The following is a 17,664-nucleotide window of genomic DNA, read 5'->3' as shown; positions in this document are numbered from 1 at the left end:
AAGGGAAAACAGTGAGGGAGGAGAAAGAGGCAGTGAGATGGGGAGGAGTTGCTGAGTTGCAAGCCTGAGCATGGGCAGCGGGTACCATAGGCTAGGGGAGGCTGTGCCTCCCCAACAGCCAGGCATGGCCTCGCCCATGCTCCACCCCCAGGTCCCCCTCCTGCTTCCTGCCCGCTCTCTGTACCTGCCCTCCCGGCACTCTGGAGCTTGGGGGATGGTGGTTAGCCTGGGACAGGGGCTGCAGTGGGGAGGGGCTTTGGGCTCCGGTGGGGGGGATTTGTGGAAGGGGCGGGGCCTTGGGCGGAAGGAGTGGGGTGGGGGGCTAGCCTCCCCCAGCCTGCAGTTCACACGCCACCTATGAGCCTGAGAGACGTGGACTTACAATAAGACGTGGGTGTTGAGGGCACGGGAATGTCTTGCGAAATCTAAAGACTCAGACAGCAGACTGCTGTTACCTCTGCTAGAGTGTTTGATCCTGCCCCAGTGAAATCAATGGGAGAGTAATTTTTTCCCACGGTGATCGTAGATGCTATCTTATTTCCATTCTGAGCCTGGGGGAGGATGTGGACCATTCCAGTAGGAAGAGCTGTGAGGGCAGTTTTTCCAGGTCCATTTATACAGGTTTCTCCTCACTGAGTCTGAGCAGGCAGAGTTTAACAGAAGGGTAGGGCTGAACAAACTGTTCATAGTGAATAATTCTTGCAACAGTTTGCCAATTGCCCATAAGCAGCATCTCTGATCTTAAATCTATTCATGATTCAGAAGTATATGCTGCATGACTGGATGAGCGTAACCCTGAAAATCAGGTTTCTGGTGCAAATATCCACACTGAGTTCAAAATTCAATTAGCAGCCAGTCCAGCTCCCACTGACATTAGTGACAGTCTCCCGCAGAATTCAGTGGGAGCTGGGTAAAATCCTTAAGGCAAATAACCCTGCTATTGTCTTTAAAAATTTTCATGAGCATTCCTGCCAACAAATTTGTTTGTGTCACATTCAGTGTGTCAGTGTGTTTGCATTAGGGTGACCAGACAGCAAGTGTGAAAAATCGGGATGGGGGTGGGGCAGGTAATAGGCGCCTATAGAAGAACATGCCCCATATATCGGGAGTGTCCCTATAAAATAGGGACATCTGGTCACCCTAGTTTGCATAATATGTAGTGTGTTTGTGTAACATGCAGTATGTTTGTGAAATGTGCAGTGTGTCAGTGTATTTGTGTAACGTGCCCTGAGTTTGTGTCTCTTTATCCTGCAGGCTGAGCCCCAAGTGGATTCTGGTTCTGTTGTGGCAGCTCACTGGTGTGCTGCTGGCCATTCTTCTGGCTGCCACCCTAGTCACTCTCTTTGTCCTCTATACCTGCTTCTCAGATCACACAGTGACAGAGGCCTATCACCAACCACCGTGGCAGTTTCTGGACTATTACCTCTGGCCTTATATGAAGCTGCACAGTTCTGGCATGTTACCCAAGTAATCCCCGGGCTTCGCAGAAGCTATTGACCAGTGCAAGTGTATTCACAGCAAAGCCTTGTCACTCTACAACTTCCAGGCATTTGAAACGACTAGCTCCCTCAGATGCTTTGCGATCTGCAACGCCCAGAGCTCTAATTTTACACTGTCCATTCCGCAGTAGTGAAGTGCACAAGAAATTCAAATGTCAAACTCCTGGGGCCCTGGGGGTCACCTATACATTCAGATGTTTAGTGAATCGCTGGAGTAGGAAGAACCTGTCATGTTAGGCCAACACTGTGCTCGATAAAAGCTATAATGGAATGTTTAATAAGAGGTATCATCTGTTCCTATACATGCCCCCATATTATTCTACAAATGTATGCTGTAAGCTCGGCAGACAGTACTGATGTTCATTGAGAAAAGACAGACATTAGCCATGTTCCTCTCTGGTGTAACTCCACTGATTTCAGGGGCTGCATTCAGACCATCGCATTTTTTTGCAGAATGAACTGGAAATTATGGGTCCAATCCTCAGGTCTGGCCAAGCTAGGACCAAGCCAGTTTTTTGAGCAGATTCCCATGTTGCCATTTTTACTGTGCTCTGGGGTGCACTGAGGTATTTCTGGGCACGTATATACTCATTTGCGGTGTAAATGTAGTCAGTATAAATTAAACCCTCTTGGCATAATCCACATGCCATTATTTATCCATTAAGAGCAGAATATCTAGATAACATATCATGGCAAGTGTTTGCACTGCTCTGTTCTGGTAGCATGAACAATGCTACATCCTCCATGAGCCATTTGAAACAGGAACCACATATTTCAGAAAGCAAACACAACAAGAGCTAGGCCACAATATTAGGTTTCCAGGGGCATTGCAACCTGGGTGCAACATAGCTATGGAGGAGTGGGGCTAGTGGAATGTATTTGTATTTCAATGGTAGTAACTTTCTGGCTTTACTTGGTTGCTACTGTATATCTGAATCCCTGTGCAATGTGTAACCTCTTCCAGTGGTCAGAAAGGAATGAAGAAAAGAGTGGGTGAGCCCCGGTAAGGATGCTGTGCACAGCTTCACTGTAGAGCTACCTGTGAGATTCACCCGGCCCAAATATTTGCACGAGAAATTGCTTCTGTAATGCCTGAGCCAGAGAGCAGACAACACCAGCTGCCCGGCATGGCCTCATTGCAGCAGCCAGTTGACACTCAGCAGCCAGAGACAAAACAGCAGCACACTCCCACCTCACATTGTGGCCAAACTCAGCCTCAGAGAGGATGGAGAAAGGGAATGAAGAGGGCACAGTTTCCATGAACAGGGCAGGAGCTGATCAGCTCCCAGTCAGCATTTAAATACCCTGGGTTAGCTTCCTCAATAGGCTATAGAAGTGATTCTTACAAAGCTGCACATGGGCACAGGGTACCCAGACCCCCTGGTGGGAGTTACCAGGTGAGTCTCACTCACAGGAGCCAAGCTATACCTGAGGGGTTATGGGTCACTACGCTAGGCTGGCAGACTACAGGCTTTTGTCAGAGAGCATGCAGGAACTTGTTAGCCATTGGAAGGTGATATGGCCTGTCTGAGTGCCCTTGTAAGGGGGGTTAGTCATTGCAATACCCTCTGACAGGTGAGGCAGGAGTTGCAATACCCTCTGACAGGCGAGTCCTGGCTTAATCCAAGCCCCACATCCTGGGTGCTGTAGTTCACACCCCTCCAATGGCAGCCTCCTCTGGGGTGTGAGGTGTCCTATGGCAACATGAAGAAGTTCTGTTCTATCATCACCAGACATCGCCACACAGCCGTAGTGCTCCAGGACCCAGGCGCAAGTCATGTGTCTCGTCTTTTGTAGAGGTCTAGCTTCGTAAGGGACCTTTGAGACCAGGCATTTGTGTAGTGGCTGAATACCAGGTAGGGGTAGTATCATTTTCTGGGCCTCTGCCCAGAGGCATATGCAGGAGACACTGCCACTCCTGGTTCAAATCCTTCCTTGAAAGCGATTCATAGCATTGCACACCATACCACACAAATGTACCTCTCCTCCCCAGAGAAAGTAGCAGCTCTCTTTCCAGGACATTGTATAAATCACAAGTGACAACGCATCTCTTGAGTCCCATTTCAGGTCCAAGGAGGAAAGGTTAAATGTGCTGAAGAAATTACATCCACACCTAATTTCCATGTGCCCACAGGTAAAACTGTGCTCCAAATAGGTGAACCTACGCTATAATTTTGTGCCCGCTTCAATCAGCTGCGCAAAGCATCTGTCCTAGTCGCTGGTGCAATTTTCCACTGTGCATATATGCTCCTCCATTTTGTTAGCAGTGCAACTGTGCACTTTCAAAGTAGCGGTGCCTGCATTTTTTCATTGGAAAGTACTCATCGTTGCACTGCAAATGCACATGTTTTTGTGCGGCATCCTTCCTGGTGCTCATAATCCTACACATTTGCAAATGTAGCTCTTTATGTTTCCTCCTCTTATCTCAGTGCAAACAGAGTGCAAACGCCAGCACGGCCTGAAAGCAAGGTGTAAGATACTGCTCTCAAAGTTCCACCTGGCATGAATGTACTGCATAGGCAGTCTGTATTCTTAGGCACCAGGTCATGGACTTCTCCAACCTTCCTGATAATTCTAGTGCCTGCTTTCAAAAGTATCCTAATTCAAAATAATTCAGCATTCGTTTCCAGCAGACTGCAAGCTCTGTCTGGCTTTTTCTGATCAAAGAAGGTGAGTTTTGATTTATTTACAAATATGTCAAAAGTAAAATCGGAAAATGAATGGAAATTGTATCATAAGATTTGACATAATTCACATGATTTGTTTTAGTTTCATAGATATATAACTGTGCTATATATTAAATATTATATAATCTAGAGGTTTTCTGTCAGACAGAAATTTACTGTGAGCCTGGATTTAAATCTGAGATGCAGCTGGCTTTAAAGTGCATGTGTGGGCTCTAACTCTACTTTTAATATAATTTGTAATTTAAGCGATAATTGACTATAGCAGATTCAGAAAAGAGATAAGACCTATGCAGTTCAGATGGTGCCATGTCTACTACGAATAACAGTGTCTCTGGGAATCCACTGCCAGAAGATTAAGAACAATCACTAACCTTACTGCATGCAGACCCAAATGTAAAACCCACCCCTTTATCCAGACAGTCCCACAAGAGAGCCTGCATTTTCATAGACTCATTCATAAAAACAAAACAAAAGCCTAAGCTCGTTTCTTGTTGTCAGGGAAGGAGAGGAGATTCAGAGAGCCGATTATTTTAATGGGAGGTGCTCAGATACCATGGTGATGAGCCCTGGATAGATAGATGAGAATGCATGGTGATGGTATGTATGGCAATGACAGATAGCTAGATAGGGATATTATTTACCTTTTCTTGCAGATTACATGTATTTATATTTATGATGTGTGCTAATCAGTTCAGATAAAAGGAATTTACAGTAACTTCTCCTTAGTCCAAACCTCAAACCAAATCTGAACTAAAAAAAATTGTATAGATTAAAAGTTTCAGCTGATTTAAAAATATCCCACAATATTTTGAGATGGTCAAACAAGGGAGGGAACCCCCCACCCCCGAGCATATATATGATAGCCAAGGCATTATGCATCGACCTACCCATTCAATTCTAGACTTATATGTTATAATTAAGCTTGTCGGGAACCTTTGGGGAATTCTGGGGCATTATTCTGAATATATTCGAGCCTCCCACCTCTGTCTCATATTCTGTGGAGAGTCTGAATTATCTTTAAAGCAAATACAATCAAACAGTTATGAAAACACAAATATACTAGAGGCATATCATGCTCAGATGAACCATGTGCACAGGGACTCAATGTGCATGGTTCTCTCCCACCCAACAGCAATTCCCCTCTTCCCAGGACTCATGGAGGGCTCTCCAGGGCTCTGGGGATCTGTGATTGGGGATCAGGCAGCAATGGGGCAGAAAGGATGGAGCTGTGAGATGCATGTCCCCCCACATCCAGCTGTATTAACTTTCATGCTGAGCCCTTTGCGTTGAAGAACCCCTTCACAGGAGGGTTCTAGGGATAGGTGCTGACTGGGGGAGTCATTGGCAGCACTGACAAAGACCTGGAGTGGAGTCACAGATGGCCCCCCCAAAAGATGCAGGGACACAATGGCCCCTTGCCTCTGAGAGATCCCTGAGATCTGCATGGAACTCGGGGAGCCTTCGGGACATATGGGCCAGGTCCCTGGTCTCTTCCCCAAAGCAGAATTCAGTGGCAATTCCCTGAGAAGAGAGTCACAGAGCTTCCTGGCCCCGATGAAGAAAAACAGAGATTCAGAGCAGGCTCTAGAGATAGCACCCCAGTACTACACAGCACACTCCCCATTTCCTCATCAGCTATTCACCAGGAAGATTGCTCAGGACAGTTGGGGCCCTTACACAGCCTTCTTTGGTTAGTAGGGTGAGTCCTGTGGCTAGTAGGCATCTGGTCAACTCTCCAAGCCTGATGTGGGAGTGGAGCTGGTGCATGGCTGTGTGTGAGTCGGAGAGTGGGACAGAGAGAGAGAATGACCGGATACGTTAGAAAAGAGAACTATACTCTTGAGCTGGTGTCACAGGGTGCCTTCGCCATTACCCCATGTACTCAGCTGCCTGGCCAGTTTGTGTGGCCTCATGGCCACAAACACCCCCCCGCCCCCCGTGTTGTTATCTGTCACCAAAGTGTTTAGCAATTCCCTTCTTACAAAGTAACAATGTAATGCAGGCTTGCAGAAAAGGCAGGCTTCCATGCCACCGTCACTCCTTTGCCCAAGCTCCCCCTCTGAGCTTCCTCTTCCTCCCACTTGTATCCTCCCAGTTACCCCATTAGCATCACACAGGTGCTTACAATCCCCCGACGGAAGTTCATAATTGCCTCCCGCTTGGCCTGCAGCTTCTTCAGGCTGCAGCAATGTCCATGACCAGGGTGCTGCTGAGAGGGCCCTGTCCCAGCTGGGGACAGAATCTGAGGAGAAAACAGGAAGAAAGGAGAAGCAGCAAATGCAGGGGAGGAGGTAGAGGAGACACTTCAGGGTGTGACAGAGACAGACCCAAAGGGCTGGCTGGACGAAGAAGGAAAAGAGGAGTCACATCCTGAAGGCAATGTAAGAAAGGAGACTCAGTGATGGTGCCTGAGATCGGAAAGGAAAATCAGGAAAAGGGGAGTGGAGCCAGATGAAGAAGATAAAATAAAAGCACAAGAGATGTAGCAACTGGTATTTTTTAACTATACCGGCTGAGTTAAAGTGGTGCCCCCTCCTTCCCACCCCAGTGTGGATATAGCTAAATTGGTATAAAGGGGCTTATACTGGTAGCGTTAATATCCATAAAGGAAGGTGTTCAAGTCACGTTGATAACTGTGTCCATACTAGGCTTTGTACCTGGATAACTAGTTTCGTATAAAATTACACCCATGATGGACAGAGTTATTCCAGTACAAAATTGGTGTAGACCAGGCCTAAGAATGCCCCAAACACTAAAATGCAAACAATATAGACACTGTATACCCTTCCTAGGGTGGCCTGCTGTACTAGTCTAGCTTGGTGGTAAAGATGATGTGTATCACCATGGCTAGTCTTGCATCTAAGAAAAAATGGGGTAATCTGCTGGCGGGACAAAGAGAGAAAACAACATTCTTACCCAGGACCAGTGAAGTCACCAAAAGAACCCCAACATGGTATTGCACCTTTGGCTATAAGGAGTCGGTGCTCCAAAGAGAGAGTGAGGTTGTAGTTCCTCTCAGTTCCTCAAACTTCTTCCCTCTTCTTACCAGCATCACCTCTGTCATACCTGGCCAGAGTCTGAGCGAAATGTTTTCACTCAGGTTCCAGGGTCTCCTCAAACACTGCTTTTGTCTGATGAGAAAAGTTATCATCAGTCTGTTAATGGCAGAGCTTCCCATAGCATCTCATGATCCATGACACCTCCAAGACGTTGCAGAAGTATAATTGTCACAAGTGTTGGTAAGATGGCAAATGTTAGATATAATGAGTGGGCCAACTGACTTGCCCCTCCACTTGTGGAAGTTGTCTACACAAAGTTGTATTATTTACTGGCAATTAGATTGTACCTTTCTTTAACAAGTATTTCACAGACTGAGTTGAGGGAATTATCACACAATGTTACCAGTGCTGTAACAGCTTGGCATTCTTGCTACTCTTTCTCACAGCCTCATCCACTTTTACATATTGTGTTTGAAATACTGAAATGACCAAGAGAAAAGAAATATCTTGTCAAGGAGGGCCAGCAAGTTGGCATCTTGTCTGATGCACAAGAAAAAGCAACCACTTGACAGGATAATCTATTTAATGGCTGGGATGTATTTTTAATGTTTGGTTCTGCAGCCCTCTTAACTTGAGAAGAGAAGTGAACATTCTGATAACAGTTGTCTCCAGGTCAAATGTGAATTGAATAAGTAACTCACCACCTAGTGGCTTTGGAACACCAACCACAGAAAACAATTCCTCGAAATAAGACAACAAAGATTCATGTTTTTTCTTCATGTTGTCACACACAGAACTGACATCTGTTGGCATGTCGGCTTATTCTGTTTCCACAATATGCCTTCTGGAGTATTCTGAAATTTATTGCAACCACACTTTTGTTGGGGTCCTCAGAAAGAATTGAGACATCAGATTTTTAGGCCATCAGATGGGAAATATGGATTCAGAAATGAGAATATTTTGATATTCCCATTTTTAATCAATGCAAATGCTTGGTCTTCTGCTTCAAGCTAACATTACCAAGAAAATGGAGCCAAGACTTTAAAATTTTAATAGCTGCAGAGACAGTGCTCCAACACCTCAACTTCATTGGAAGAACAAAATCTCCATCTTCATATGTGTGAGGGATTCAGTTTAGTTGGGAGCTAAAATTCTAAAAGACTAAAGGTGAAATCCTGGCCCCACTGAAGTTGATGAAAAAACTCTTTTTGACTTCTGTGGAGCCAGAACTTCACCCTAAGTTCATGCATTTTACAAGAACTAGAAATATTACAGAAGGGGTATGTGTGAGAGAGAGACACACACACAGAGGTTGTATTTGAGGGTCAAAATACCTACCTCTATTTATTATTTCTCATGTCCTTTCCACACTTTGGTTCATTGTTCTCCAGGTCTCACTGGCAAATTGTATTTACGTGACAAGTACAGGCTGCTGGAGGTGCAGTGGTCTACAGTGCACTACGGTCTGTTTGAAAAGTTGAAGCTGGTTGATTGCTGAGTCAGCTGTACACTCTCCCCCTCACCTCACCCCTGAACCCCCAAACACATCAGGCATTGGAAGGCTGGGCACCATCTTTCACAATGGAACTGGAAGGTCCAGCTCCTCCAGCATCAGCCCCTTGGGATGAATTATTAGCTAAATGGGAATGAAAACTTGGAAAGGAAAGAAAAAAATAAAAGGAAAGTTTGTATGTGACTCTGAGATTCTAAACCACATGTACACACACACATGCACCGACATAAACACAGTGTGCATGCACATACATATAAACATATTTGACTCCTTCTCCTTCTGCCTTCACATTGAGGCTGCAACCAAGTCGTGCCTTTTTTTCCTCCAGAACCTATAGGGAACTGTATCCTTCCTATCCGTTGCTACACTGTAATCACTGCCAAAGCCTCTAGCTTCCCCTGAACAATTTCTATGGTGCCCTTACAGCAGTCAGTGGCTTACTGAAAACTGAATAGGTGGGAACAACGTAGAGCAAAGTAAATTTAACATCCAAATAAACAATCCAGGTGAGGCTCAATTTCCACCAACATGCCAGAGCATCCAGGGACCTCACAGTAGAGTTTTGATGTAGCTTAAGAACGTAAGAATGGCCTGGGAGAGACGAATGGTTGATGTAGCCCAGTAGCCTGTCTTCCAACAGTATGTGGTGTCAGATTCTTCAAAGGGGATTAACAGGGCAATTATTGAGTCCACTCCCAACTTCTGGCAGTCAGAGGTTTATGGACACCCAGAGCATGGGGTTACATCCTTCACGATCTTGGCTAATAGTCGTTGAGGGACCTATCCTGCATGAATTTATATAATTCTTTTTTTAACCCAGTTATACTTTTGGCCTTCACAGTGTCCTCTGGCAATGAGTTCCACAGGTTGACTGTGTGTTGTGCAAAAAAAGTGCTTCCTTCTGTTTGTTTTTAACCTGCTGCCTATTAATTTAATTGGGTGACCCTGGATTCTTGTATTATGTGAGGGGTAAATAACACTTCCTTATTCACTTTCTCTACACCATTCATGATTTTATAGACCTCTATCATATCCACCCTTAGTAATCTCATTTCTAAGATGAACAATTCCTGTTTTTTTAATTTCTCATTTGACAGCTCCTCCAGACCCCCCATCAGTTTTGTTGCCCTTCTCTGTACTTTTCCCAATTCTAAAATATCATTGTTTAGATGGGGCAAACAGAATTGCATGCTGTATTCCAGGTGTGGGCATATCATAGATTTATACAGCAGCATTACGATATTTTCTGTTTTATTATCTATCCCTTTCTTATTGGGTCCTAACATTGTGTTAGACTTTATGACTGCTGCTGCATATTGATTGGATGTTTTCAGAGAACTATCCACAATGACTCCTAACTCTCTTTCTTGAGTGGGAACAGCTAATTTAGACCCCATCATTTTATATATACAGTTGGGATTATGCTTTCCAGTGTGTATTACTTTGCATTTATCAACACTGAATTTCATCTGCCATTTTGTTGCCCAGTCCTGTGAGATCCCTTTGTAACTCTTCACAGTCAGCTTTGGACTTAACTATCTTGAGTAATTTTGTATCATCTGCAAACTTTCCCACCTCACTGTTTACCCCCTTTTCCAGATCACTTATGAATATGTTGAACAGCACCGATCTCAGTGCTGATCCTTCAGGGTGACCGTGCTATTTATGTCTCTCCACTGTGAAAACTGGCCATTTCTTCCTACCCTTTGTTCCTATCCCAAGCCTGCCTAGTTTGCTTCAGAGCCTTTGGTGAGGGATCTTGTCAAAGGCTTTCTGAAAGTCCAAGTATGCAATATCAACTGGATCCCCCATGACCATATGTTTGTTTATCTCCTGAAAGAATTCTAATAGGTTGGTGAGGCATGATTTCCCTTGGCAAAAAGCCATGTTGACTCTTCCCCAACATATCATGTTCATCTGTGTCTGATAATTGGTGTGCAGTACATGGTACTTTGTCTATATTCTGATCCGATTAGTTAATAAGAAAAGTTACCAGATAAAGAAATATGGGTGTATCTCCTATCTTTACTAGAAGTACAATTTACCCACTTTGCTCACAGGCTTGACGACTACTATAGATGGTTACTGCAGATTTCCCCTTCAGACACCTCAAATCCACAACCTTGCAAACAATCACCCTCATGCCGTACACTGGAATGGGAGCCCAGGTGTGTATCACTTTCTGTCTTGCAGCCTTATCCTGAACATAAAACAAGTAGACTCCTTAAGCACTGAGGCTGCAGTTCAAAATCTCAGGCTGGCTAATGAGCATTGGCAGATTTGTCTATAATGGATATGCACTGGTAACATGCAATCAAGTGGCACACCCAGAGTGAACGCACCTGAAACACAGTGTAGTCCAGATATAGGGCCAAATTCTGCCTCCCTCATGAAGCAACTTCTGATCTACTCAGGTTCTGTGGTGTTGTGCAGCAATGCTGAATTTGGCCTGTGCATTTATTTTTCACTTCATGCAGCCAAAATAAAATGGAGTGCGAATGGATAATAACCCTAGGTTCCACAGGAACTGCACAGCCAAGTAGACTGGTAATATTAGAAGAAACCAAATGCCCCACAGTGAGAATATACATACAAAAATACATGACCCACTTCCTTTGGGATCTCATATGATCTGAAAGGTGTGAGTGACTGTTGACTCTGCTGCTCCCTTATATGGAGCTCCCAAGACAAGGCAGGAGGTTGTTCTGTTATTGGCACCTTTAATTGGGTCTTCTTCAAACATCCACCATATCTTAGCTCAGTAGGGTACTTTGCTTGTGCCACTCAATTAGATTCATGTCAGTTTCTCCTTCCTGTTATGATGTAGGGCCCTTTTCATTGCCACTGAGTTCCATTAAGTTCAGGGGAGAACTCTTCTGGTTTGAGGACTGCAAACTTCAGGATTCCAACTCACAGATAGTTGACAAGCCTTTTTCATAAGGCTCTTTTGGGTGAGGGATAGCTCAGTGGTTTGAGCATTGGCCTGCTAAACCTAGGGTTGTCAGTTCAACCCTTGAGGGAGCCATTTAGGGATCTGGGGCAAAAATTGGGGATTGGTCCTGCTTTGAGCAGCGGGTTGGAGTAGATGATCTTCTGAGGTCCCTTCCAACCCTGATATTCTATGATAAACTGCCTGAGTCAAAGAGGTTGATGCCAACTCAGGTATGTGATTTGGTTTAACTCTTGATTCACCAGTTACATAATACACTGGCAACCACATACAAAATAATCAAAGGTCATAATAATTTTTGAAATCCTTTCCTGTCACATTTTTCCCTGGGATAAACAATGAACCACTAACATTGACTTTGTTTGTTATTTAAGACTCAGATGTCCAAGGAAAAGCAAGGATGTTGAAGGAGATCCAAATAGTGCTCTGTTTCTTTTTTGTCTTTGTCTTTGCCATTTTGTATGAAATCAGCCTGCAGTCTGGCTGCGTCTTGTCATGCATGCCTATTTCTAAGCAATTCCTGACACAAGAGGATGTTATGAGCCAGAGCAGAAGCATCATCTTTGTGGAGACTACAGATCGCCTTGAGCCTTCTCCGTTGGTTTCATGTTCTGTGGAATCTGCTACCAGGATCTACCATGACAGACCTGTTGTTTTCTTCATGAAAGGGCTGAACAACAGCACATGGCTGGATTCAAATTCCACTTACGCAGCCTTCTCACTTTTATCTGCTATGAAGAATGTCTTCATTTTTCCTTTCCAGATGGAAACTTTGTTCCAGGAGACACCTCTGCTGCCATGGTATCATAAGGTGAGAGGAAATGTTTTTGAACAAGATTTAAAGTAGAGGTGGTAGAAAATTAAAAGAACATTTTTGCACATTGTTTTGAAGATTTGAAGCTGTTGTTGTTTTGTTGCATTCAATATGGATCCCTGTTTCTTGATGATTTGCCATGCATTAGTCAAAATATTTATTGAAATTGTTATGGACATTTACCATTTCCTGGTGACAGGAGGTGTGGTAAATGGAACATTTCAATAATGATTTTGATTAACCATTTTGATAAAATATGGTTAATCACCATTTTTTTCAAAAAAGGCAATGTATTGATAAAAAATGTTGTATTTGAAAAATTTCAGTCAACGTGAATTTTAAGTGAGCTTTTAAGGTTTGTGAAAATGATTTCAGTGCTTGTTAAAGGTGTCAGACACAGCAATGAAAATGTCTGGGGACAAGCTCTAGAAGTGAGAGGGTCATTCAGAGGTCAATTTTGGGGGAACAAGGCAGTGATGCTCTTCCAAGCTCCAACCAGGCCTCTCAGAACTGTTGTTCAGGGAGTTCACACCCCTTTGAGTTCTTGTTCTGAGTCCTGTCTGAAAACTCAGGCAGGCATCACTGCATTAGTTTGCACTTGTTCCATGTTTTCATGGATCTGTTGGCAACCATTACAGTTAAGGACTTCTTTATTTTATTTATTTTTAAATGAAAGCAGAGAGTCTGGAGAATAATCAGGCAGTTGGCTGCTAACCTGCTACACCAGCCCTCCGTGCACCAGCATAACTAAGGCCTGAATTTCTCTCTCACTTTTTATCCTCTTTAGAGAATGCCAGGAAAGGCGAGTTCCAAAGCCCACTGAAGCCAATGAGAATCTGTCAACTGATTCCCATGGGCTTTGGATCAGACAGTGAGTGTGTAAATTGAAATGGGGCAAGGTTGTTTTTGTGGAAATTACAGTTAATGATTCATATTCTCATTATTTCATAAATGTTGCATATTTCTTTGGAGTTTACTGCACCTTGGAAACACCTGTAGAATCACATTGAACAAAACCTACAGCTGCTCTTGCCTTTTCCCAGCAAAGTTTCATAGCTGGGGGCGGGGGCGGGAGGGGGGGTGGCCATTAATTTTTAAAGGGATTAAAGTGGGGATAGACACTGTTGAGAGTTTTATAGACTATATAGCTAATGGGATCAGGTGTTTCGAAGTGGAGTCAATTGCATCTCTATGATCCCTTTCCATCTCTGCAGGTAAATGCAACCCAGGAAAAACACTGGGTTCATATCAGCTCTGACGCCAGCAGACTTGCACTCATCTGGAAATACGGTGGGACCTACATGGACACAGATGTCATCTCCATCAGGCCTATTCCAGTGACAAACTTCCTGGCAGCCCAGGCTTCCCAGTTCTCCAGCAATGGGATTTTTGGCTTTCCTCACCATCACTGGTTCATTTGGGATTGCATGAAAGATTTTGTTCAAAACTACAATGGACGCATTTGGGGAAACCAAGGACCCCTCTTAATGACGAGGAGGCTGCAAGCCTTGTGCAACCTGACTAATTTCCATAATGTGGAGGATCAGAGCTGTCAGAACATTTCCTTCTTACATCCTCAGCGTTTCTACCCCATCCCTTACCCAGCATGGAGGCAGTACTACAAGGTTTGGAAGAGAAGCCCTGACTTCAACAACTCCTATGCTTTGCACCTGTGGAACTTCATGAACAAGGAATACAAGACTGTGGTTGCAGGAAGTAACACATTAGTGGAAAATCTGTACAAAACATACTGCCCCACCACTTATAAGGCCCTTATTCAAGGCACAGAAGGCAGTGGTCATATGCAACGAAATAAGACTGAATGACTGGATCTAGCAGAACGAGGTGTCCTTTCCAGCCCGGATAGCCCTGTGACTAAAATAAACTGCACAATGTGTACCTCCTCTTAGTAGTGACTCAGCCATTTTCTGTCTGCAGACCACTTCGTAGGAAAGAGTCTCTCAGAAACCACCTCTTCTCCCAAGTTTCCCCAGGACCTAATGAAATGTGTAGGAAGGTGGGGGTGTAAATATCATGTCATCACCAATTACAAGTATGTTTTGTCCTGTAGGGTAAAATGTTCCAAAGTATCTAAGTGATCTAGGAGCTTGAATCCCTTTTTCAAAAATCTCGTTGGCTTTGGGAGCCAAAGATCCACTGAAAAACCCAAGGGTCAGATTTTCAAAGGTATTTGGTGCCTACAGATGCAGAAAAGTGCTTTTGAAAATCCCATTAGGCATCTATCTGCATCTTTAGGGGCCTAAATGCCTTTAAAAATCTGGCTCCTTAGATTCTCTGGGAATTTTTTTCCTGTCATTTGCTGTGTGGTTGTACAGTACTTTGTGTAATGAGGCCCCAAGCTGTCTCAGCCCTCTCGGTGCTACTGTAATATCAATGTTCAGTAATAATAAATATAATAATCAATCATAGCCCAAACTTCCTTCACTCCAAGTGTTCATTAACATTGTTTATTTTTCCTCTCTTCTGCTTCAGCTATGTACCCTACCTTCTGGACAGTGACATTTTAAATGCACATATAAATAAAATATCTAACCCACTCCAATGGCTCTGAATTTGTATTCCCCTCTCAAGCCTCCTTCAAGCTTCTGGGATGGAATGAAGAGGAAAGGGGGTTGTGTTTATTCATTGTTTCTTAATATATCTCTCTAAGTACTTATATGGCCCCATTCTTACGGCATTTGGGCAGCTTACTTAAATTATTGAATTTCGTCTCCCAACAACTTGTGAGGATGGGAAGTGCTATTCTCCCCATTGTACAGCTGGAGAACTCAGACATGGAGATGAAGGTCAAGATCCACAAAGGACCTAGGCACCTAAAGCCCAGTTGTAGGCACTACCGCAATCCACAAAACCCCCATTCAGCTACTGCCTAACCCTGCAGGTGCTGAACTCATGATTTAAGTTCCCTTGGCACCTATGTTTCTGCCTCTACTCACATGCGCTGCCTGCAGGGCCCAGTCTGGTAGGTGTGCTCTGAGCACTCCTGACTCAGCACAAAATGGGCAGGGGAAGGAGTCCTCTCTTATAACCTTTAGTCTAGTGGTTAGGGAACTCACACCAGGTGAAGGGGACACCAGTTCAATTCCCCCCTATGCCTGGTAAGGGGAAGGGATTGCAACCTAGGCTTCCCACCTCTTAGATGTGTGCCCAAACCTCTGAACTATAGGTAAGGCTAAGCTTTTGCACTCATATTTTTAGTAAAAGTCATGGACAGGTCACAGTCAATGAAGAAAAATTCACAGACGCCCATGACCTATCCCTGACTTTTACTAAAAATATGCATGACAAAATGGGGAGCTTCAGGGTACACACACTACCCAGGGGGCCCTGGCTTGGAGCTCCCAGGGCTCCCCCGCCACCCGCGGCGGCTACAAGCTGCAGGGCACCCAGGGAGCTCCCGAGGACCTCGCAGTTCCCAGACTCTACAGGCGGCAAGGGGACCCTGGAACTCCCAGGTGCCATGGGCTCAAGTCACAGAGGTCTCTGGGACTCATGGATCCCATGACTTCCAAGACAAAATCATAGTCCTAACTATGGGGTATACGGATGTGAAAGTCTCTCCTGATGAAGCTTGGTCAAGTTTGTATGAATAATTAAATATGCATTGGGGCAGAGAAAGCACGACCCTCGGTACATCCGCAGGCAGTTAGCCTCTGCCAGGCTGTGTCTAGACTGCTATTTTTAGCATGTTAGCTCAATCAGTGGTAACACATGTACATTTACATAATATAAGAGACCACGGCACAGGCAGTGTGGCCAAGCAGTTACAGCTGGGCTGGGATCCACATGGCAGTGATAGTGATCAGAGGAATCACTAGAGCCAGGTTCAATAAATAAGAGTTGCGATTGAAGTCAGGCCATGGTCAGAGACCAGAGAGAGCACCAGGCTGCAGTCAGGAGGCAAGGGTCAGGGTCAGGCTGAGATCAGAGAATGGAGAGCAGGCAACAAGATGAGGTCTGGAGTCAAAGCAGACCCAAAGTCTACATGGTTGCCCAATCAGCTTCCTGGGGCACCCTCCAGGGTTAAATAGGGCTCCAGGGTATTGTCACTCTGGGTCACTTGAGCAGTACTTCCTGCAGCTCCGACTCTCTACCTTGCTCCCTGGCTTAGTCCTGCGGGAATTCTGTGCCAAAAAATTAAAAATTCTGCAAGAAAAAAATTAAAAGTTTGCACACAATATTTTAAAATTCCGCAAAATTCTGCATATTTTATTTCTCAAAATAACACAGTATAATCACACCAGTTTCAATTATTTTTCATTATTTATTTCAAAATACCTGTCAGTAAGTATGTCTGTAACAATACAGGCAACAAAAAAGATTCAGGAATTTTTTTTTGACAAATAGATTCCTTACTAGGCATATTAATACAGAACTCTGAGTAATAATTCATTTAAACTACAATTCAGAACTGTATTCCCCACACTCCTCAGAAGCAGTGAAAATGCTTGGGGGAGTCAGGGGTAATGGAGGAGCTGAGGGACAGGGATGTAAATTGCTGGGAAGGAGTCAGGGAGTGAACTTGGAAGGTTGTTGGGTACGGGTGGGAAAAGTATGGAACAGGGTTTTTTGGGGGGGTGGGCAGGGGTGAGGAGGGATTGTTACATAACTTCCCCTGTGCAGACCCTGGCTGACCTCTTGCCTCTCCCATTCAGTCAGGCACATCTGCCCCTGTCCCATTGTGTTCCTGCACCCCCGTGTGTCCTTGTAGCCCCTGTCCACATGTGTCCCTCCAGCCCCACTCAGACATCCACGCCCACATTCCCATGTGGCCCTGCACCCCCTCTCCCTATGTAGCTCTCTCCCCAATCCCCATGTGTCTCTGTGCTCCCACCCAGCCACTCCCCTGTCCCTGTGTGTCCCTGTACCCATCCTGCATCCCCATGTATCTCTGTGCCCCCACCCAGCCACTCCCCTCTCCCTATGTGTCCCTGTACCCCTCCCCCTGTCCCCATGTGTCTCTAGGCCCCCACCCAGCCACCTCCTGTCCCTATGTAGCGCTGCACCCCACCCCCCATCACCATGTGGCTCTGCACCTCTCTCCCACCTGTTGCTCTGCGCCTCCACTCCCATTCAGCCTATGCCCCAGTCTGTCCTCTCCCATAGCCCTTATGAGCCACTGTCTGACCCCACCACCATCCCATGCTGTCTGTCTCCCCATAGCCCCTGTCTCCTGACCTG

General features: G+C 45.0%; 1 protein-coding gene across 1 annotated transcript; it reads left to right on the top strand.

The window, feature by feature from the left end:
- Positions 1-12,048: 12,048 nt before the first annotated feature.
- Positions 12,049-14,288, top strand: LOC141993486 (alpha-1,4-N-acetylglucosaminyltransferase-like). Its single transcript, XM_074963031.1, has 2 exons — positions 12,049-12,459; positions 13,677-14,288. Exons 1-2 carry the CDS (start codon positions 12,049-12,051, stop codon positions 14,286-14,288), a joined length of 1,023 nt encoding a protein of 340 aa, XP_074819132.1.
- The last annotated feature ends 3,376 nt before the right edge of the window (positions 14,289-17,664 follow it).

The sequence above is a fragment of the Natator depressus genome, chromosome 9, assembly GCF_965152275.1.
Source record: "Natator depressus isolate rNatDep1 chromosome 9, rNatDep2.hap1, whole genome shotgun sequence".
Lineage (NCBI taxonomy): Eukaryota > Metazoa > Chordata > Testudines > Cheloniidae > Natator > Natator depressus.
The sequence above is the reverse complement of the archived record's forward strand: the minus strand, read 5'-3'. Positions and strand labels throughout refer to the sequence as shown.